This window comes from Periplaneta americana, chromosome 14, assembly GCF_040183065.1.
Source record: "Periplaneta americana isolate PAMFEO1 chromosome 14, P.americana_PAMFEO1_priV1, whole genome shotgun sequence".
Classification (NCBI taxonomy): Eukaryota; Metazoa; Arthropoda; class Insecta; order Blattodea; family Blattidae; genus Periplaneta; species Periplaneta americana.
In genome coordinates this window covers 155,252,311-155,275,235 of record NC_091130.1, presented here as the reverse complement: position 1 = coordinate 155,275,235, position 22,925 = coordinate 155,252,311, and the positions used below count along the sequence as shown (strand labels likewise).

Below are 22,925 nucleotides of genomic sequence, written 5' to 3'. Positions count from 1 at the left end.
AATAACATTTAATCACGAATCTACAGAAAATTAAAATCCACTATTCCCAGTAGAGAAATAATAAATATTAACCCTCTGCGAGCATTTTACGGGTTAGTTCAATGAATGAGTTGAAATATCTGCAATATATCAGACGGTGGCTGCCCTGCGTGCTCACGTGCTGAAAATAATGCGCCCTGGTGGCTGCTTTGGTAGCTAGCTTGCGATTGCGGAGTAGTACATTTCGGTTTTGTTTGTGTCTACTTCAATCTTTAGTTGGAAATAGTTTAGTATGATTGAGAATATGGAAGTTTTGTCACATTTATTTCAGTTTTAACAGAAGTATTGTAATCATAGTGAATATATTGTATATATCATAATGTATTTAATAGTGTAATTAATGAGATCATAGTAGGTAATCAACTGATAGTTGATCGATGTGCCCTTGATAAAATTTCATGTTGTGATGCCAACTGCCCAGCTACCTATTAAAAGCAGTAAAATCAATATTTAACGGAAAACAGATCTCATAACTGTACTTAATGTTGGCGGCATGTGTGGAGCAAAAACAAATTCCAAAATAATCGTTAAAATAAGGTGTGCAAAATACGTGGGGAAATAGGGTTTATATTTTTTAATGTAAACGAAGTAGAAAACATGATAAAAACAATAAGGCAATCGATTGTAGAGGGATACGACAAAATATATATAGAGTGTCTGATAATGATTTTGTATTTCCAGGATAATTCTGTTTTCTCCCCCGAAGTTATTTTGTATAAAAGAATGTGGCAGTTTTTTTTTTTTTAAGTTCACGACAGTTCTGTACCGTAAATGAAATGTAAAGAAAAGGAATTGTCCACCCACTTCCACCCTCTACAGTTCCTTTTCTTTACTTTATTTAATTTCAATGCAGTATACTGTACGTGTCACATATCAGCAGTAAGCCAAAATAAGATATTGGTGGGAAGACCATCACTACGACAAAGGAAAAGTTAAATCATGGAGGAATTGTAAATAATTCAAGGTTAAAAAAAATCCAGACTTTTTCAGGTTTCTCAGGCCAAAAAGTAAATTCCAAGGTAGTCCCAGATTACCATTACTGTACATTAATTATAACATTGTGATATTTTTTATTTTAGTAGGTTATTTTACGACACTATATCAACAGCTTAGGTTATTTAGCATCTGAATGAGATGAAGGTGATAATGCCGGTGAAATGAGTCCGGGGTCCAGCACCGAAAGTTACCCAGCATTTGCTCATCTTGGGTTGAGGGAAAACCCCAGAAAAAACCTCAACCAGGTAACTTGCCCCGACTGGGAATCTAACCCGGGCCACCTGGTTTCGCGGTCAGACGCGCTGACCGTTACTCCACAGGTGTGGACAACACTGTGATAGATACTAAAGTATTTCATATAGGTATATAAATAAAAAAGAGCGGTATTATAATTGTTCACTAAAAAAAATAGGCTATAAGTACCCATTATATCTGGGAAGTCAGTAATACCTTGCACGACTCTTAAATGTTACAAAGTTAGGCGTGACTGCTTAAGGGTTAAACAATGCAAATTTATCCGAAGAAATTATAGTTGAACTCTGAGATGAGGTTTCAAAACCTGAGAGGTGGCAACCCTAACACGGATATTGGAGAGACTAACTGAAATAAACTGAGTTTAGATCGCAGTGCTCTTAGACCCGAGATGGAGATGGGTTAAGTTGAGTTGGGCAGAGGAATCCAGTAACAATGATGAGAAATACGTAGTTAATAAGTTAAAGAAAGAGTTTATTACTTTAACATAAATTTGTTGTGTACCTTTTTACAACACAGAATATGTTTTTGAAGTCTAAGTATAAAAATTGTCTTGTATTTCATACATATTCTTATTTTCCCACTATTTTTTCAAATCTTGCTGATGAATTACTACACATAAATATCACAAAAACATCCTGTTATTATCAACAAGAATATTCACTTCCGTATTTACTCACATAATGTTTAATTTTTCATTTTATTGACTAAAAATAATTCTTACTTTTATAATGGTAGTAGTAGTGGTGCTGGTGGCAGTAGTAGTAGTAGTAGTAGTAATAATAATAATAATAATAATAATAATAATAATAATAATAATAATAATAATAATAATAATAATATAATTTCTATATTTTAATGTTTTAACAGTTTATTCAGAAGTGAAACAATCAACGTGTTCTATATCTTTTTCACGATAATGAAATTTCACATTTTATCTTTTTAAATCCACATATCACCCCACAGTGTTCTACCAGGTATCATAATATCTCTCTCTTTAATGATAATCAAAATAATAGACTTGTCATTAGTGATGATCAGATTTTCATTATGAATTTCATTACAACATAAACAAAATATTACACTGTACATTACAACGTAAACATAATATTATACTGGGTACATCTTAAGGCCCATTCACAATGAAAATTAAACATAACCATAACATAAACACAGAAGTTTGCGCCCAGGCTACCAAATGGGATCATTCACAATGATTCACATAAGCATTGACATAAATATTACCATAAGACGTTAACATGAAAGTTTGCAAACTCCAAACTTTCATGCTTATGCTTACGTGATTTGCAAACAGAACACAATCGTGGAGCGCTGAAGTATACGACAGAATATGAGGAAATGACGTCATTGTTATGTTTCCATGGTTACCAAGTATGTTTGCTGTTATGTTTATGTTCCCATCGTGAATGATGGTATGACTTCTTGATTTTACCGTAACGTTAAGTTAAAGTTTACGTTATGTTTAATTTTCATTGTGAATGAGCCTTTAGTGTTTTCTTCTTTGTATTAACATATCCATAAACAAACATTTAAGAAACAAAGAAATTTTACTCTGAAATTGTCGTAGATGAAGAATAAAACATTATGGAAGCAAATACAGTAACAAAAAGATGGAATTTCAGACTTGTGTAACCCTGTTAAAACAAGTTTCAGTTATTTATGGCAATGTTAACTTGGTCCTCCAGGAGGAGGGTAATATGGTCGACTGGGAGGACCAGACGATCCTTGGTAATACTGGGATGTGGAGTACTGAGGTGGGTACGTGTTATATGACCCTGAGGCTGCATTTGGACCTGAAACGTGTGGGTTCGGCTGCACAGTGGGTGGGGGAGCAGAAGTATTGGGAGCGGGGGCCGGAGGTGCCACCGACACAGGCAGCGGTGTCGTGTACGTAGGTGGGAAAGTCGGGGTCATTGACGAGTGTGAATATGCGCCATATTGATAATGATTGGCCACCTCAGAACCCGAACCCTTGGCTACCGGCGTGTCACCCTTATCTTCTCCATTGCTCGGCACCGAGTGCTGCTTAGTGTCCTTACTCACTTTTACAGGAATAGCTGTAAATAAAGAAATCCAATAAATGGAATTTCTGTACGTGAGAACTGAGCCTTTCTCGTAATGTTAATAACAAAGTTACTGAATGGTGGAGTTGCTTATTATCTGAAATCATTACACAAACAATAATATTGTCATTGCTATGGGAATACTTTCTTTTATTTAAAAATTACCTACATACAATAACTGTGAAAGGAATTCATAGTCATGCATCAATTAATATTATACATCTTGATTACACAACTTTCAACACTATATCACTTCGGAATATGTATGGTAAGACTTTCCTGTGTTAAATTTCAACGTACCTCGTTTCCCTGTTTCGACCTATTTATGGGTCATCTTCAGAACTGGTCGTTGTTGGTCTTGGCGCCACTTGTTCTGTTGTCTGTGAAGGTGTGTTCCTGTGGTATACTGTAGAGTCAAAGAGCGTGTGTGTTTTGAAGTTGAGTTGTGTGTTGAGAATTTCGTTGGGGTGTGTTTTTGTGTGTCTGTATATTTCATATTGTTGTAGTGTGTTTAGTTTCTGGCTTTTTGGTTGGATGTGCAGTATTTCCATGTCTGTGTTGATGTCTCTGTGGGTGTGGTTAGCATTTGTGATGTGTTCTGCATATGTGGAGGTGTTTTGTAATTTTGTTATGGCTGTGATGTGTTCTTTGTAATGTGTTTGAAACGATCTGCCTGTCTGTCCTATGTAGAAGTTGTTGCAGGTGTTACATTTGAGTTTGTATACGCCTGTGTGGTTGTATTTGTTTGTTTGTGTTGTTTGTGTGTTGAGATGTTTTTGTAGAGTGTTATTTGTTCTGTATGCGATGTTGTAATTTAATTTCTTCAATAAGATTGCAACACTCTACAAAAACATCTCCACACACAAACAACACAAATACAACCAAACAGGCGTATACAAACTCAAATGTAACACCTGCAACAACTTCTACATAGGACAGACAGGCAGATCGTTTCAAACACGTTGCAAAGAACACATCACAGCCATAACAAAATTACAAAACACCTCCACATATGCAGAACACATCACAAATGCTAACCACACCCACAGAAACATCAACACAGACATGGAAATACTACACATCCAACCAAAAAGCCAGAAACTAAACACACTACAACAATATGAAATATACAGACACACGAAAACACACCCCAATGATATTCTCAACACACAACTCAACTTCAAAACACACACACTCTTTGACTCTACAGTATACCACAGGAACACACCCTCACAGAAAACAGAACAAGTGGCACCAAGACCAACAACGACTAGTTCTGAAGATGACCCATAAGTAGGTCGAAACATGTAAACGAGGTACATTGAAATTTAACACAGAAAGTCTCACCATACATATTCCAAATTAATATTACCTCTTCGTACATTCCTTTTCACTGATGCACCAGCACACCTGCTCAAACATTATTACTAAAGATTTCCTTTCAGTAGTTTATTACATTTTTCATTAATTAAAATTATGAACCGTTAATTAAAATACGTTAATCTACAATCTGATCTTTTTTATACATATTCTACTTTAATGTTTTCAGAACTATAAAATGTGCTGGATTTTTATTTCGTACAGTTGATACAGAAGTCTTATGAGTGACTATGCAACAGAAAAACAAAAGAAATAGCAGTCTTGTAAAATAACACAACAAAAATAATGAATTTTAGAAAGCCAGAATAGTACATTATGCAACGAGCCTATAATGGTAGTAATTAAGACGTGAGTATGTTTATGAAACGAGCGCAAGCGAGTTTCATAATTTTCATACGAGCGTCTTAATTGCCATTATAGTCAAGTTTCATACGACTTTTTATGCTCGACCATATTAATTTTTTCCGGCAATTGGTGAAATGAATTTGCGGGAATGTGCTTTGTGAAAGGCTGGAAGATGACTGTGAATTGATGTTAATTTGTGTGTTGTTTTTTTCGACTGAGTTTAATATTGTCTAATCTCGCACTAGTTGTCTTTCGATTGCATATCCGAGAAAAATCGATACTTGCGCTTTCATATTGCTACAATGGTATTTTCTGATTGGTGGAACACCTGAACTTTAATGAGGTCCATTAAAGGGCTGCTACCAGGTGTATAATTACTACATTTCGGCATGGTCGAGCATAAAATTATAAATGCTTTCGCAAAGTTAAAGTAATTTTACAATGCATTCCATCTCATGTAAGACTTCTAAGCAATGAATGATAGATTTTCTGGCTCAAAAACAGGTCTCAAAATTGACCAAAACACAAAACAGCCGAACTATATACTGCAGTATAAAGTTACTAGATAAACATAGGTAGGAAGAAATAAACGAAATAGTGAATTGCTGTACTGATATACAGTAAACTCGATTATCCATCTCTCGATTAACTGATCACTGGATTATCCAATGATGCCTGACTTGCATACCCGCGCACACACGCTCAGCTTTTAGAGAACCCAGAGGTTTAATGACACCTTCACATAAGCCGCCATCAGTCCCTATCCTGAGCAAGATTAATCCAGTCTCTATCATCATATCCCACATCCCTCAAATCCATTTTAGTATTATCCTCCCATCTACATGTCGGCCTCCCCAAAGGTCTTTTTTTTCCTTCCGGAATATGTATGATAAGAACTTTCTTGTGTTAAATATTTAACGTACCTTGTTAACATGTTTCGACCTATTTTCAGTCATCTTCGGAACTGGTCGTTGTTGGTCTTGGCGCCTCTTGTTTCCTGTGAGGGTGTGTTCGTAGTGTAGAGTCAAAGAGTGTATGTGTTTTGAAATTGAGTTGTGTGTTGAGAATATCGTTGGGGTGTGTTTTTGTGTGTCTGTATATTTCATATTGTTCTAGTGTGTTAAGTTTCTGGCTTTTTGGTTGGATGTGTAGTATTTCCATGTCTGTGTTGATGTCTCTGTAGATGTGGTTGGCATTTGTGATGTGTTCTGCATATGTGGAGGTGTTTTGTAATTTTTGTTATGGCTGTGATGTGTTCTTTGTAACGTGTTTGAAACGATCTGCCTGTCTGTCCTATGTAGAAGTTGTTGCAGGTGTTACATTTGAGTTTGTATACATCTGTGTGGTTGTATGTGTTTGTTTGTGTTGTTTGTGTGTTGAGATGTTTTTGTAGAGTGTTATTTGTTCTGTATGCGATGTTGTAATTTAATTTCTTGAATGAGATTGCAATTGTGTGTGTGTTTTTGTTTTCGTATGTTAGTGTGATGTATTTTTTGTGTTCTTGTGTTGTGTTGTATTCTTCTGTTTTTTGTGCTTTTGTTTTGTCTTTCGTATTATGTTGTCTATTTATGTTGGGGTTGTATCCGTTTTCTTGTGCTATGTATTTGATTGTGTTTAGCTCTTCGTTGTAATCCTGCTGGTTCATTGGTATGTTGAGTAGTCTGTGTACCATTGTTCGGAATGCAGCTTGTTTGTGTTGTGTGGGGTGGTTGGATGTGTTGTGTATGTGTGTTGTTGTTGGTTTTCTGTATACTTTGAATGTATTGTCTACTTTTGTTATTGTGATGTCTTAGAAAATTTATGGATTTGTTGTTTTCAATTTCTAATTTTTCGACCTCCCAACTAACACTCTATATCCTGACTCACGTACTCCACTACAAATTGCGCTTGAATCGGCAGAATGCCTCATGACGTTTTTGGAAGAAAAAGATGACACTTCATTCCTGGACATTGTTTTATTTCGGAGAATTAGAATGGAGATTAGAAAAATAAAATTGCCGATACTAAAGTTCAGAGAAAAACACGGACTACTTTAAAAGAACGTAAAACGAAGATAAGAACAAACAGACTGGATTAATCATCTTTTTCGATTAAACTGTCCCTTTCATTACAAGGATAATCGAGGTTCTACTGTATATTGATTGTAGTCATTCACATTTCAGAACCCTGGGGGAGGAACTCTAAAACTGAAAAATTTATATGGGGTATGATTGCCTAGCACATAACGTACATTACATTAAAATACTAATCTCTCATAACTGGAATATGTAAAGAGCTTATCTCTAACATCAATGCCGAACATATATTAAAATGTAGCCTACTACATTATGGACACAATAAGTTTGTTGCGAAAAACAAGAAACAAAATAAAGTAGGAGTCAAATACCTGCCACTGGAGACAGACAAAATTTCTACACTGCACTTTGTTTACAGCAGAGATTGTTCGTTTGTCATCTAGTGTAAGATTATTTAATATTACATCATCTATAAGGAAACCAAATGCAGTAAAATGAATGGCTTTTTCCCATCCCAAAATATAAATATCAATTTTTAAACCGGGAAGCAATAGCAGGCCGATACCGACTAACCACTGTATCAAGCATCCCCTGCTTCGAACATTCACCAAAACTGTTGATTGCTGCTATCTTAAACACTGCCTACAGTAACTCTATACCAAGAATGATAATGATGATATCATTATTACTAATGGAGACATTGTAGGGCCGTATTCATAAACGAGACTTTGGAGGAAGACTTCCCAAAGTCGACTTTCGTAGTAAAGTTTAACTTTGTTAAAAGTCCTATTCATAGACAATACTTCTGAGACTTTGACTTTGGTAAGTCGAGATTTGACGATCTTGTTCTAATGTTGGCAATCAAAATCACTGCCTTCTAAACGAATTAAATTAATAGATAGTTGAAATAGAGTAGGCATTGCCAAAATCAAAGCCATCTTTTGAGTTACAAATCAATGAAACAATTGAACATCGGTACATGTTAAGCAGTTGTTAATACAGTAGTTCTTGCAGCTTTACATAAGAATATTATTCGAGGGTTTATTGTGAAACTAACGTAAGTACCATATAAAAATTGACATTTTTAGGTCTTTACACCAATCGATAATAATTTGTTCTTCTACCTGGCCACAAACAATCGTAACTCAGTTCGAACAGTCTTGTATATAACACAGTTCATAACTACAAAACATGATGGTATAGTTTATCTGAAATAGTATTGCCTGTTAAGAATTTTGTTGTGAATAAAACATCTATTGTAGTTACATTAGTTTCACATTAAGCCCTGTTCATTGTAAAATAATTTTGTTGTGAAGATATGGAAGATGAGATTCCACCAATGACAGACTATGAAAGAGACATATTATCCTGCTGACAGTTGGCAGTTATCCCTGCATGTTTACAGAAACTACTTAAAAATTATCTGAAATCAATATGCAGAAAACATTATTATGATGACCGCAAGGATTATAAATTAACTGCATTTCCAACTGCATAACCTATCCTCTATAGAATTAAATAGTATGAATCAATATTAAGCTATTAATCCTTACCTATAGCGTAAAATCGCGATGAAATAAGTTGTATTATTTATTGGTGGAACAGATAATCCTCTTTGATTATTCATCAATGAAAGTTGAAACATGACGAGGATATTTAATACTGTCTGTTTATCAAATCTGCACCTTGTTTTGAATTTATAATCTATAATAATACGTTAAGGAACATGAGAAGCTTTCAACACAACCCGTTGTCGCCATCCCGGCTGCAACGAGACGGAAACTCTTGGTCACGTGTTGGGATTCTGTCTAAAAACGGAGCTGCTACGCAACAATCGACACCCTAAGGCCAGGACCGGTATTGCTGATGTCCTCAAGCGTCGTGGATGGGAAGTACACGAGGAGATCCACTGCGTTTCATCCTTAGATTCGAACAGAAGAACAGATAATGTAGCCATCCACAGGACTCAATCTAAGGGAATCATTCTTGATCCTACAATCCGGTTTGAGAGGGATCCCTGCAGGCACAACACGTTGATGTGGAGAAGAAATCCATTTATGAGTCCTGCATCCCATACCTAACTGAGAAATATAACCTTCCCACTAGTCAGTGGAGTGTTTCTGGCGTGCCTGTGGCACTCTTCCTAAGTTCACATGGAATATTTAATACTGTCTGTTTATCAAATCTGTACCTTTTTGAATTTATAATCTATAATAATACTCTAAGGAACACGAGCAGCTTTAATAATCTCCTGGATGTCTTCAATATTCTCGGCAAGTTCAACAATTTCCCAAATATCAGTCACTTTCCTGTTGTTCACAAACGAAAGTCAAAGTCAAAGTCTAGATTTTCGGCGACTTCGAAGTAAAGTTACGATTCAAGCATAACGAATAGAAAGAAGAAGTGTGCGCACTCCTATCTGTTCAGCATTGTCGACGGTGACCAAGAGAATTAGTGGCGCTGCGATCGGTATTGCTCAGTTGGAAGCGAATATCCATAAAAGAAGCAGTAGAGTGTTCGTTCATTTCGTTTGCTTTTTTAGTGTAATTAAGTGCGTTAAATACTTTAAGTGCCAATACACTAATCTGCAATTATTCGTACATGAGTGACAAGTGAGTAGCTCTCACGATTTATTTATTAAAGGACGAGATTATTATGTTTTTGTCGTGTTATATTTGAAGCAATGCCTTCGTGTTTTGTTCCGGGTTGTAGGGCGTGCGTGTTTCATTTGCTTATGCAACCAGAACAGACAATAAAAGAAAAATTGAGCGATGGAATGTGGGGCGACATATTTCACGAGTGCATAGACAGTATTACCTCAATTGTAATTCAGCCACCGGGAACAGGATGCTGCTTGGATCATGCCATGGATATCATACCGAAACTAATTTTTCACTATATGAAATGTCGGTTCTTCTTCCGGACGAAACAAATCCGACGAGAACTCCAAGCTCCGAGAGCCGCCAAATAATCTCGTAAATTCTCCAAAGTGTCGGACAAGTAACTGTTGGTGAGTACATATTGCATGCCTACAAGCAGCGCTAAGTTAAGTTTTATATATTAAACTATTATTTGTTTTACAGTGTGATGTATATGAATGTGTTTTTCTTTCAAATAGTCTTAATGTTGTAAGTACAATGCCAGTTACGTACGTATATGGAGCGAAAGGTAAACAGTGCAACTTTCGTTAAATGTATTTACGTACTTACACACGGAACAGACTGAGCGAACTCTGCACTAGCGCCGCGTGGTATCGGCCGTTTGAATTAACAGAGTGCGACCACTACTTCTTTCTATTCGTTATGATTGAAGTTTACTTTCCTCAAAGTGTCGACTGTGAATAGGAAAATGGTGACTTTGTACTTTCCAAAGTCAACTTTGATCCAAAGTCTCGTCTACGAATATGACCCGTAGAGTGATGATATGATAGGAGTGCCATGTAAAAACCTGCCCTAACACTTTGTCCACAGTTCACTGGGATCTGACTCTTAGTTCTTAAACTCACTTTAATTTTGGAATCACTTACAATGTTATCTTCAAGACATGGGAACCTGTACATGATACATTACCTAATATTGCTAAGTACGCGCCATGGGTTACACTATGGCAGCATTTGATATTGTGTTCACGCAGATTTTCACTCGAGTAAGGCTTCACGTGGTCACCATACCTGACGGCACTGGCGAGAGCTGTAACACTACTGGAGAGATTGGCTGAGGCATTCTTTCCTTTTTCACTGTTGGTGACCGGGTTGAAGGCATCAGTGGAGGAGAATCAGGAGACGACGACGTCTGGGGTTGTGAGTACAGATCCAATACTTGATGACAGATATCTGAGAATACAAATATCATCATGTATGAAGCAATACATAATATCATCTACATTCAGATTTAAATTTTTACTGGGGAAGAGAAGTTTTGCAATCTCATGTGTGCTCCAAAATTCCTAAATTTTTTTTTCGTTCCTTGTATAGTTCCAGATCTCAAAAAGTTTCTTTCACCCTCATATCTTATATGAGGTGGTTCTTTCCAAAACTTCCCTTGTCCATTTTTTTTTTTAATTGAGTTAATGGTACCCTGGCTTTATTTGTTAGGCATATAATAATTCTATTGTAAGCAATTGTGCTAAATCTTTTTTATACATCTTGATTACACAATTTTTAACACTGTATCACTTCGAAATATGTATGATGAGACTTTCTTGTGTTAAATTTTAACGTACCTTGTTAACATGTTTCGACCTCTTTTGGGTCATCTTCAGAACTGGTCGTTGTTAGTCTTGGCGCCTCTTGTTTCCTGTGAGGGTGCGTTCGTAGTGTAGAGTCAAAGAGAGTATTTGTTTTCAAATTGAGTTGTGTGTTGATAATATCGTTGGGGTATGTTTTCGTGTGTCTGTATATATCATATTGTTCTAGTGTGTTGAGTTTCTGGCTTTTTGGTTGGAGGTGCAGTATTTCCATGTCTGTGTTGATGTCTCTGTAGGTGTGGTTGACATCAACACAGACATGGAAATACTGCACCTCCAACCAAAAAGCCAGAAACTCAACACACTAGAACAATATGAAATATACAGACAAACGAAAACACACCCCAACGATATTCTCAACACGCAACTCAATTTCAAAACACACACACTCTTTGACTCTACACTACGAACGCACCCACACAGGAAACAAGATGCACCAAGACCAACAACGACCAGTTCTGAAGATGACCCAAAATAGGTCAAAACATGTTAACAAGGTACGTTAAAATTTAACACAAGAAAGTCTCATCATACATATTCCGAAATCTTTTTTTTTTCCCATAGAAATCTGTAACAAAAATTATAGTGTTATTCCTTATCCAATTATACAGACGTGGACAAATTATTAGCAAAATTGAAGATTTTTATTATATATTTTTACAAAATATGATTCTTCAATTTAGACTACAGTTGACATTTTTGTGTATTTCCAAATTATTAGTAAAATTGAAAATTTGTATTGTATACTTTTCAAAATTTAACTCCTCAATTTGGACTACATTTGATGTTTTTGCATATTTACAAATTATTAGCAAACCTGAAGGTTTTTATTGTATATTTTTTACAAAATTCGATTCTTCAATTTGGACTACAGTTGACATTTTGGATATTTCCAAATTATTAGCAAAACTGAAGATTTTTGTTTTATATTTTTACAAAATTTGACTCTTCAATGCAGTTGACATGTTTGCTAATTTACAAATTATTAGCAAAATTGAAGATTTTTATTATATATTTTTACAAAACTTGACTCTTCAATTTAAACTACAGTTGATATTTTTGCATATTTCTGTCTATTGTAATGATGGAAATATCCAAAATTGTTAACTGTAGTCTAAATTGAAAAGTCAAATTTTGTAAACAGAATTATCATAAAAATCGTCAATTTTGTTAATAATTTGTCCACATCTGTACTTGTCATTCCTTAACTCGCCTAATACAATCAACCAATAAATAAGAGACTTTTCGGCACGTGATATGTTACATTTTTCCCCGCGATTTGTGCCTGTGCATATTTATGGTGCATGACAACCATTATTTTTATTTTAAAGTCTTTTTGTGTGATGTGAATAGGTAACTGGCTCATTATTAGAGGATGACAGAGAGTAGTCATTGTTACAAAATTATTTATTTTATTTTATGCGTTTGAGTAATTGGGGAGTAATATGTTTTGTACTGTATTACCATAGCTGACTTACACATTGTGATTTTCAAGGCAAAATATTAATAGGAGTAGAAAAAGAGCCAAGATGCCTTAATTTTTGCTTCATTTGTGGTCTTTTCAATGGAGTTATGTAAATTAATATGACTTATTTCCTCATGTGTTGCCTCAAAACTAGTCTTATCCAAAATAAAAAGTTAAATAACTACATTTACAAGAACTCTGAAAATGTGTAACAGAATCTGAATTACAAATCCTTTCCCACCATACATTTTATAGAATAACTACCGAGATACTGTAATGAATATTTGTGCAAACAAGTTCTGACACTATGCTTTTCGAAATTTTAGAATATACGAAATGGCAATTCTAATTGACTAAAAATTTTGATGGCTTATTTGCATATTTCTCAGTTTGAATGAAGATGTAAAAGCATATCTCACACTTATAGGAAAAATCATACAAGGATAACATGTATTAATTTCCAGATTACTTTGATATGATTCTGCTGATGCTAAGATGGTCAGATGTGATTTTTCTTGTGCAGTGTAAAAGGTACTTACCTTCCAAAAGATCCATGGTGACATCTTCCACGAACATATCCCACCAACGCAGATGTTTAGCTGTGCGACCTGACCAATCCACAACTTCAAACTTGCTAAGCTTCCCAGCTAGGTACATGAGGGCCACCGCAATCACTTCGGGCTCCCATTGCAAACTTAAAGTAGTGCATAGACTGTAACACGAATAAAATACATTAACCAATGGCACGTGAATTAATTATTGTATTGTATTTATTAACATTCCATGGTATTCATACATGCTTACAGCTAGAATATGGAACAAGTCAAAAAAATTAATACTATTATAAAGTCTTAATTTATAGTCACAGTCTAGATGAAATATATACAGACGAGATTTACAATATAGTCTACTAGTACAACACAAAGTTTTAGTATCAATTTCATGAAGTGTTATTGAATGTCATGAATTCACCTACAGAATAGAAGGCGTGAGAAATTAGGTACTTCTTTAATTTGGCCCTAAATAATTTTATGTTTTGAGTTTCATTTTTTATATCGACAGGAAGGCTATTAAAAATTGTTACTGCCATATAACGCACTCCTTTTTGATAGCATGATAGACTTGCCAATGAGTATGAAAGCCATTTTTTTGACGTGTATTTATGCTATGAACTGTTGAATTAGTTACAAAGTTTTCACGATTACATACGAGGAAGATTATTAATGAAAAGATATACTGACAAGCCATGGGCATTATTTGTAGTTTTTTTAAATAGTCCTACACGATTCCCTAGATTTGGCACCTACTATTATTCTAATTACTCTTTTTTGTAATAGAAATATACTGTTACTATCTGTGGAATTTCCGCAGAATATTATTCCAAAACTCATTACCGAGTGGAAGTATGCAAAGTATATTGTTTTTAAGGTATTGATATTTACTATCTTTTGCATAGATCTAATAGGAAAACAAGCTGAATTTAGTTTGGGGGTAATTACTTTAATATGATTTTTCCAATTTAACACATTATCGATTTTTAAGCCAAGAAATTTGGTTCTTGTTGTTTCTAATAGGGATCTATTATTAATTATTGCGCTAGAAATTTGCGACGTTGAATTTGGACAGGATATAAAGTGCAAGGATAGTTTTTCAATATTAAACCATGTCATGAGAGGTTATTTTATATGTGACTGAAAACATAATTAAAAGAAAAAAGTTTCCTCTTTAAGTATGTCAACATGGAACTGCTATACGGGGTGTTTCAGGAGGAATAGTAAATATTTTAGGGGGTGATAGTATGGACAAATTCATACAGAGTGTTAGTTGGGAGACCGGAGGGAAAAAAACTTTTGGGGAGGCCGAGATGTAGATGGGAGGATGGATTTGAGGGAGATGGGATATGATGGTAGGGACTGGATTAATCTTGCACAGGATAGGAACCGATGACGGCAATGAACCTCCAGGTTCCTTAAAAGCCATTTGTAAGTACGGATGTAAGATAGTATGGATTGTTCTGAGTAAAAAAAGTTCATATAAACATGTGTCCAATTTTTATTGGATGTTATCGGACGAAGTCCATGATGCCATATAGATACAAAACTAAGCTACGTGTGAAGCCCAGGTACAATTATGATCCTGGAAATATGAAGAAGTCTATTGTCACTGTAAAAACAGGCAAATTGTCTCATTGAAAAGCTTTGGAGAGTTTGTGATAGACATGTTGAGTAAATATTTTTGTCAGGTTGGTTATTTGATTCATTTTGTAACCTTTAATATCATTGTATGTTATGTAATTAAAGCTGTCCCATAGAGGCAAGAACATTGGACAATTATTTATAAACATTAGTGTCCGCAATCACCCTGACTGTGGGGTGACACCGGACAGTTTTTAAATTCTTGTATTATTCTCATTTCTGAATACCAGCACATCATTTATAGATTGCCACATTATAGAGATACATAATAATGTATAATCACAAAAAAACCACAAATTATAATCATTACACAAGTGGTATCTTAAAGAAATAAAAAAAAAGTTGTCCGATATCACTTCATTTGATGGTATCAACAAAAGGATTTGTGACTCAATTAATTAACACTGCCTTTCAAATATTAAAGACGTAGCCACAATGAACCCAGAATGATGTGTTTAGGTTTCCATAGTTAATAATATACAGTAGTAATTGCCCCAGCAAATAATGGATGATCTCGCCTACAACTAAAGTAGTTCTATTCTGTATCTACAAGCATATTTTACCTGTGTGTAGAATTCAAACATTTCATTACAAACTATTCATAAATTGCTTTTACTGATATTTAATTACGTGATAGTAAATGTTCTGTTTTTTCTTTGTTTTAGCTAAGATGATATGATCACTTACTTCCATGTGCAAACATATAACTCAATACAGAAATGAATGATATCAACATTTCTCACAAATAGACAGTAATCACATTCCATTCAGGATCCATGCAGTACCAGACAACGGGAAAATGTAACTGGGAAAGACTCCTTCACCCAAAGAAAACCAAGAAAAAGATGGAATAGGCCTAGAGCCTGAACTATGATGGCGACAGTGGGGTGGGATGGCAGGGACTTCGGTTAATTATACAGCAATGCGTGATCATATGTTACCTGTCGTTCACAAATGTCCACGCCATCTGCACCATCTTCTGTAATTTTGTTTTATCACCTACAACATAAGAAATTAGTATGAATGATCCAAAAGTATGTTTATAAAAATAAGGCTAGAAGCTCCTTCTTAGAATTAGCTAGGTATATTATTCTGAGACACGTTCCACTTACTACTGAAAGAATTGAAGCGCCGACTGGAACAACGTTATGAATTGGTAAAATTTACAGGAACTGCAAAAATGTTTACGCGTACAGTAGAACTCCGATTATCCGTCACACTATTAACCGATTGCTGGATTATCAGACTATCTTTCTCTGCCTTTTTTTTTTTTTTTTTTTTTTTTTTGCTACAGACACATTATATAGTCTGTCTTCTTCATATGTATGAAGTACTACTATACGTTATACCTATTAGTACCAGTGCGTATTTTTTCTAGAGTATATTATTACAAACCATATCAAAAGAAAACGTGTTGTGCTAAGTACCGAAAAAAAAAACGGAAATAATTGAGTGATTCGGGGAAAGAGAAACTGTGGCTCATCTTGCTTCAGAGTACGAGATTGGTGTTACAACTGTGCGCGATTTAATAAAAATTAACAATAAAGTGTATAAAGTATGTAAATCTACAACACGAGACCTGTATTATTCTTATGTCTCCGCTGACAGCCATTACAAGGAATTTCCTTGCCCCTTAAAAACCCGTCGTTGATAACCAGACTTGAATGATGAACTTTTGATTCACTATCACAAGAACACAGAGGAAATTAAGAAATGCAAGTATTATTCACTTAATTTACGAAAATATTTTATGGTATGGATTATCCGATTTTTTCGCTTAACCGTTCAGTCCACCCCCTTCATTACCACTGTACAACGTTGTTCTTATAGGCTAGCAAACTTTTGAGTGGACAAATTTCACGTACTGCATTGATGGACAGTTGCAAGCCAAAGAATATAGCAAGGTAACGTGACATACAACATTATTACACGGACACACGCCGAATGAAAATTTTGTAACTTACAACGTTGTTCCAGCCGACGCTTCAATTAGTCCACAAATTCCCTAAGTGATTTTCGAATGTAAAGAAAACATCTTATATTACAGAAACTCTCAATATGGTCTTATTTTGCATTAATATTTAACTTCAACAAACAAAAATCTCTCTTGTGACACTTTTTCTAAATTAATAAAGGCAACAGTGAATACAAATACAGTCGGAATATTTGAAGCTTCAAACAATTTGTTCGTAATGACGACTTCTAAAATTTAACACTAATCTGAATAGCTATGTCAGTTTTTAACCACACATAACAAACAATCTGCCTTTTTGCCATTCAATATTAATAAGGTAGAAGAAGACAATGTATTAGCAATAACGCATTTCCAAATGCATCTATGAAATTTTAGAAATACTGTGTAACAATGACAGATTATAGTTGAAAAGGATAAACAGAAATTGAATGTATTATGTAAAAAATAATGCTGTCTCACCTTTTAAACACTTTGCATACTTAAGAAGGTAGCCATATGGGTGCTCTACTTGTAAATCAAACTTTATAGTTTGTAGAAGAATTCTCTCTAACGTCATCACTTCCTCCTGCAATATAAATACAACACATTTGTATGAGACTCAATAAAACATTTAGTTTTAAATTATTGTGTGTGTCTAATGCCTACCCACTTCACTTTGCGTGATTTGGGTTCTGCATATTGCCGATAGATGGCAGGACTGTGACTCATTTTCAATTTGTACACCACTTCGGTGGGCCACACTGTACGTGATGTGTATCTGTGAAGAATTATATTGTCCACACCTGTGGAGTAACGGCTAGCGTGTCTGGCCGCGAAACCAGGTGTCCCGGGTTCGATTCCCAGTCAGGGCAAGTTACCTGGTTGAGGTTTTTTCTGGGTTTTTTTCCCTCAACCCAACATGAGCAAATCCTGGGTAACTTTCGGTGCTGGACCCGGACTCATTTCACCGGCATTATCACCTTCATCTCATTCAGACGCTAAATAACCTAAGGTGTTGATAAAGCGTCGTAAAATAACCTACTAAAATTTAAAAAAAAGAAAAAAAGAATTATATTGTGTACTAGGGTGAGTGTTCGTGTAAGGTTTAGTGTAGGAAATGGGTGAGGATGATGATGGTGAGGAAGGGAGAAGGGGAAACCCGGTGCTGGCACATAGCCTACTCCTGGTGAATAGCACCAAGGGAGCCGCCAGGCTTAACGTCATCTGACGGACTAATCACTATCAACAGTGACATATGCCTTCTCTTCATATGCACTGCGGAGAGATTTGAGATTTAATTCAGGCATATTGGTGCACAATTTAGTGATTAGTAGTTGTGCACCGCCATCTCTCCTAATCCAGAGGTAGAAATTTTAAATGAAAATTTCTGACCTCGCCAGGAATCGAACCCAGGCCAGTTAGCCTGGAGACAGACGTGCTGCAAAATCTACCAATGATAGTAACAGATAATAGCAATTATGTGGTACATAAAATAGAAAACCATGTCACTACTAAATAAATATGCTTAGAAGAAATAAAAATACGAACAGCAATACACACTGAGTGAATAAAAATACTGATGACAATCTTTCACAATTGATCACAGAAACAGCTGCAAAATGTATCATTTATACAAGATACAATTGTCTGACTTTCACTCTAGTAACTGTAGATCCTAAATCTATCACAAATGCCAAATGTTTTTATTAAAATGCGATAATTATAAGAAGTTTTCTTATGTACTGGAAAGCAGAAATAAAAATGACGTAAAAAGTCAAGCACTGGCCATGATGTAATTTAAAATACAATAAAAACCCAAAGACATAAAAAAAATTCTAAAAATAAGCAGCAAAATAAATCTAATAAAACAAACTGTAAAGGATATACGGAAGTTGATACCAATAACAAAGAGATTTTTATTAAAACTATTCACGAAGTATTAGTTTACGAATTTTTGGTCTGGTTTTGAAATAAACAAACCATATAAGATCTTTCAAGTGTATATGTGTGCATAACCTCAAATTTGGTTACACATTATTCAATGACAAGTTATAAAATAATCCAGGAAAAATTATGAAAATCCGGTGAAAGCTTTATATCATGCAATGAAAAAAAAATGTTAGTTTATTTCTTGGATTTCATTAATCACATGTTCTGATTTTTAATTAGTTCATTTTTATGGTCATATAAATTGAAACAAAAGAATCATCTGTCAGAGAAAAATTAGTCTTTGTTTATAAGATGAGAAAGTTTATTGATATGGTATGTAACCTGAAGATCATTAGACTATGGGGATATGGGAGTTCCAATATCTCCATGCTATCATCCAGATGGAATGTGATAGCCCCAAAGTGAAAGTGTTTTGTGCCATCTCCAAAAGAAGTGTGTTTAACCTATTCTTCTTTGCAGACAGGTGTATCTGGACAGGCTGGAAAACTGGTTAAAGGCACAACTCATGGATGAGGAGGGACAGAAGTTCATTTACCAACAAGACATTCAAAATATTATGCCTATTGACCTTTCTGAATAAATTAAACGTCGCTTCATCACTAGAAATGATCGTGCAGACAGCATCAGTACATGGCCATCCTGGTCGCCAGACCTCAAATGTGCAATTTCTTCCCGTGGAGTTTCGTCAAGGACAATGTTTATGTTCCTCCATTTCCAACGACGTGAAGGCGCATCAACACTGTCACACATCACACAACATGCTTGAGAGGATTTGGCCAGAATAGTACAGCCTAGACATATGCTGTGCCATACATGGGGTGTATATCGAATGCATTTAAGGTCAGTAAGAAAACTACAAATATTCTTCAAATAGTGGTAATATCATGTATTTTGGTTCAATATTAGTGAGAATGTTGTCTTACAATTTTTGTGCTACTTTGACGCACTTTTGAGTGTGTCAAACGAAATAGTAATATGCGTTACAAGAGCGGTATGTTGAAGTTTTCATGTTCGAGGAAAAGTCTGAAAAAGCGAAACATAGTTGAGCTTTTTTAATTTCCGAGAATTGAAAGAAAACATACCGCTCGTGTATCGTACATTATTTTTTTGCGAAGATCGTTTATTACATACCTGAAAGAGGAATTTCTAATTAGTTGCAATGAAATCTCCATCTTGGTTTCTGTTCAATGACGGCAAATTTGCAAAACAAAAATATCTATCTTCAACACTGTTGCTTTAAAATGTTTTCTGTGTTTACTATACTCCAGCAGGCCGTGATATACATCTGTCTTTTTTTTCCCCCAGTCTATAAATGCGAACTTAAAACAAACGGTAAGGTTGTGTAATGATTTATTTTTCATTTTAATATTTTAACAATATTATTTATATAACATATTGCAGTAATAACATCGGCATCTGGAATCTTGTTGATTTTTTCACGGCTTCCTTAATGTTACTTGCATCACGAATGCAGTAACTTTAGTGGAGTTGTAGAGTTTACTTAATTTTTGCAAATATTTAAAAACAAAAATAAACAGTGCAATTTAGGTGAAATTGCAGTGGTAAGTTTCCAATTTATAATTGTTACTATATTGAACGTCTCTAAAAATAATATGTTAAAAGCCTAAAGCAGTAAAATCAATATGTCACTTAAGCGGTAAGAAGAGGGAAATTGTTATGTGTGTTAGGTTGGGAATACTGAATGTGGAATTTTAGACTTTCCTCGGATTGATTTTGTGCGGAAACCAAGCAAATACGCACGATCTCGCACAAAATATTATAACCCAATTATGGTAAAAGTCTCATAATATCACAGCTATTATCTAGTGTTCGTAACTCTGTTTAAAGCATATTCTTTTTAACTGGTTATTTTATAACGCTTTATCAACTGCTGTGGTTATCTAGCGTCTGAGTGAGATAAAGGTGATAATGCCAGCGAAATGAGTCCAGAGTCCAATGCCGATAGTTATTCAGCATCTGCTGTTAATGGGTTGAGGGAAAACCCTGAAAAAACCTCAACCAAGTAACTTGTTCCAACCAGGATTTGAACCCAGGCCACTAGTTTCATAGTCAGACGTGCTAACCGTTACTCCACAGCATATTAGTTACTGAAATCTTACCTTGGGGTCTTCTCCAAAAGTCAAAAACTTCTGATCTGTAAGCAAACTCCTTGCTGTTTTGATGATATCTTTACATTTCTTTGGAGTCTCCTCTACTTTTCCCGCCAAGAATAAGCAACAACACGCAGTTACCTGCATCAAATGCACAAGCAAATTACCAACACAACTCATATTTAATATACTCAGCACAACCAGTATCAGTTTATGAAACAAAATTTCCGAAACAGGCACTGGAGAGGAAGAGGAAAAAAGAGAGAAATAAAGAAAGACTAAAGAACGCAGATTATTGGCAGCTGAGATGAAATTTTATCAAATTGTTAGTGGTACTGCTGAAGGAGTCTCAAGATCAAATAAAATACCGAATATCGAAATTATACTTACATACATTTCTTATAGCCTTTCATCGCTGGATATAATAAATCACTACTGAGGAAAATGGAAACGTTAGGACTATATTGATAGACTGCTCAAGTTTGTAGGTACAGACTTCCATTCCTGAATCATGAACATATAGATAGTGATGATAATATCAATGAAAATGTTTTAGAATTATAGGTTCGAAAATCATAAATCTCAAAGTACCATATCATAGGTAAAGTGGTGCTTGCTCGTTTTTAAGTTTGGTTCTTACTTATAGTAGCTGCACGAACATTTCTGAGCTTCAAGTCATTTGTTCTACACACTATAAATATGTGTAAATGAGCACATGCAATAGCATGACTGCAATGGAAATCTGTTCCTAGTTTCCACATCCAATCTCCGATTGCCAGCAAAATACGGTTTCGAACCGAAAAACAATTATGAACATTAATTCTATATACCAAAAAATAATTAATTTTGTATGAATTCCTTAACATATACTGTATCTCTTTTAAATTAAAAAGAAATAAAAAACAGAAAAATAAGTAGACTTCGGAGAATGGCGCACAATGTGTCGAAACTGGTCAGCCAGATAATTTACCATAATATTAACACAGTAAAGAAGTTATTACTTGTTCAGAGAAAAATAACAATGAGTAAATAATAAATATCTAGCCAAGGCGCATATAGCCTATAGACTATTTAAAAGTAGATACATTCTCACAGCTATCTATACATAAACAGTACCAATCTTTATGATTGTTTTTACTATAAATAACTTACATATCTCGGAAAATTCCTAAATGAATGAAACATATAAAATCTGTGGAAATACACAACACCAGTAGCCATTGTATTGTAGCCCAAGTCCATTTTTGTTCCAGTGTCAATTATAAACCTTGCTCCCTCCTTTCTGTATCTACACTCTGTCTCATAATCAATTCCATCCTGTATGGATGGAGTATTTCGAAGTTCCTTCTTCTCATAATACCAGCACGGCATACTTGAAGTTCTGGTCTTCTAGAAAAAATAAAATAAAAACACTAGTTTGATGCCTACAACTAAAAGTTCCGGTCTTCTGGAACGGATGAAATAAAAACATAATAGTTTGATGCCTACAATTTTAAGACTAATACTATTTGCTTATAATTTACCACTTTATTTTAAACTAAGTTAAACTAATACTAATCGCCAACACGATTAACCTATACCTTTGGCATGCTGAACCAAACTTAACCCCACTTTTAATTATGTGTTGCACAACACGTCATACACGTCGAAAACAAAACACAAAAATGAGTTATTTGTTTGAAATCAAATGAACTGAATGGAAGTTACCGTGAATGACACGAAAATTCAACTTCTATATTTGCACTTCTTAGTCACGACATTACACCACATAAAAAGCAAATAGAGTAAACTACATTGACCTACGTAACCAATGTTTATGAACATTTATCGATTCTTCCCGATTTCACCCTTTTTCGGACAGAGCAGAGCGAGATAGCCAACTGAGCGTAAAGAA

The 22,925-nt window shown here is 34.9% G+C and overlaps 1 protein-coding gene across 4 annotated transcripts; it reads right to left on the bottom strand.

The window, feature by feature from the left end:
* Positions 1 to 1,744: 1,744 nt before the first annotated feature.
* Positions 1,745 to 22,898, bottom strand: CycK (cyclin K). 4 transcript variants are annotated; one of them, XM_069846413.1, is made up of 8 exons: positions 22,612 to 22,898; positions 22,184 to 22,420; positions 21,041 to 21,172; positions 17,451 to 17,556; positions 15,958 to 16,015; positions 13,361 to 13,533; positions 10,782 to 10,943; positions 1,745 to 3,365 (listed from the first exon to the last, which is right to left on the bottom strand). In XM_069846413.1, the coding sequence occupies exons 1-8, from the start codon at positions 22,618 to 22,620 to the stop codon at positions 2,977 to 2,979; spliced, it is 1,266 nt and encodes a 421-aa protein (XP_069702514.1). In that variant the 5' UTR covers positions 22,621 to 22,898; the 3' UTR covers positions 1,745 to 2,976. The 4 variants fall into 4 exon arrangements, with proteins under 4 accessions (XP_069702514.1, XP_069702515.1, XP_069702516.1 ...); XM_069846414.1 differs by having other exon boundaries at positions 22,184 to 22,417; XM_069846415.1 differs by having other exon boundaries at positions 22,739 to 22,897.
* Positions 22,899 to 22,925: the final 27 nt, after the last annotated feature.

Coding starts and splice junctions, on each gene's coding strand:
- CycK (XM_069846413.1), bottom strand. Junction 10,944..13,360: donor CACCATGGATCTTTTGGAAG/GTAAGTACCTTT, acceptor TTGTATTCTCAG/ATATCTGTCATCAAGTATTG. Junction 3,366..10,781: donor GCTCTCGCCAGTGCCGTCAG/GTATGGTGACCA, acceptor CTTTATTTACAG/CTATTCCTGTAAAAGTGAGT.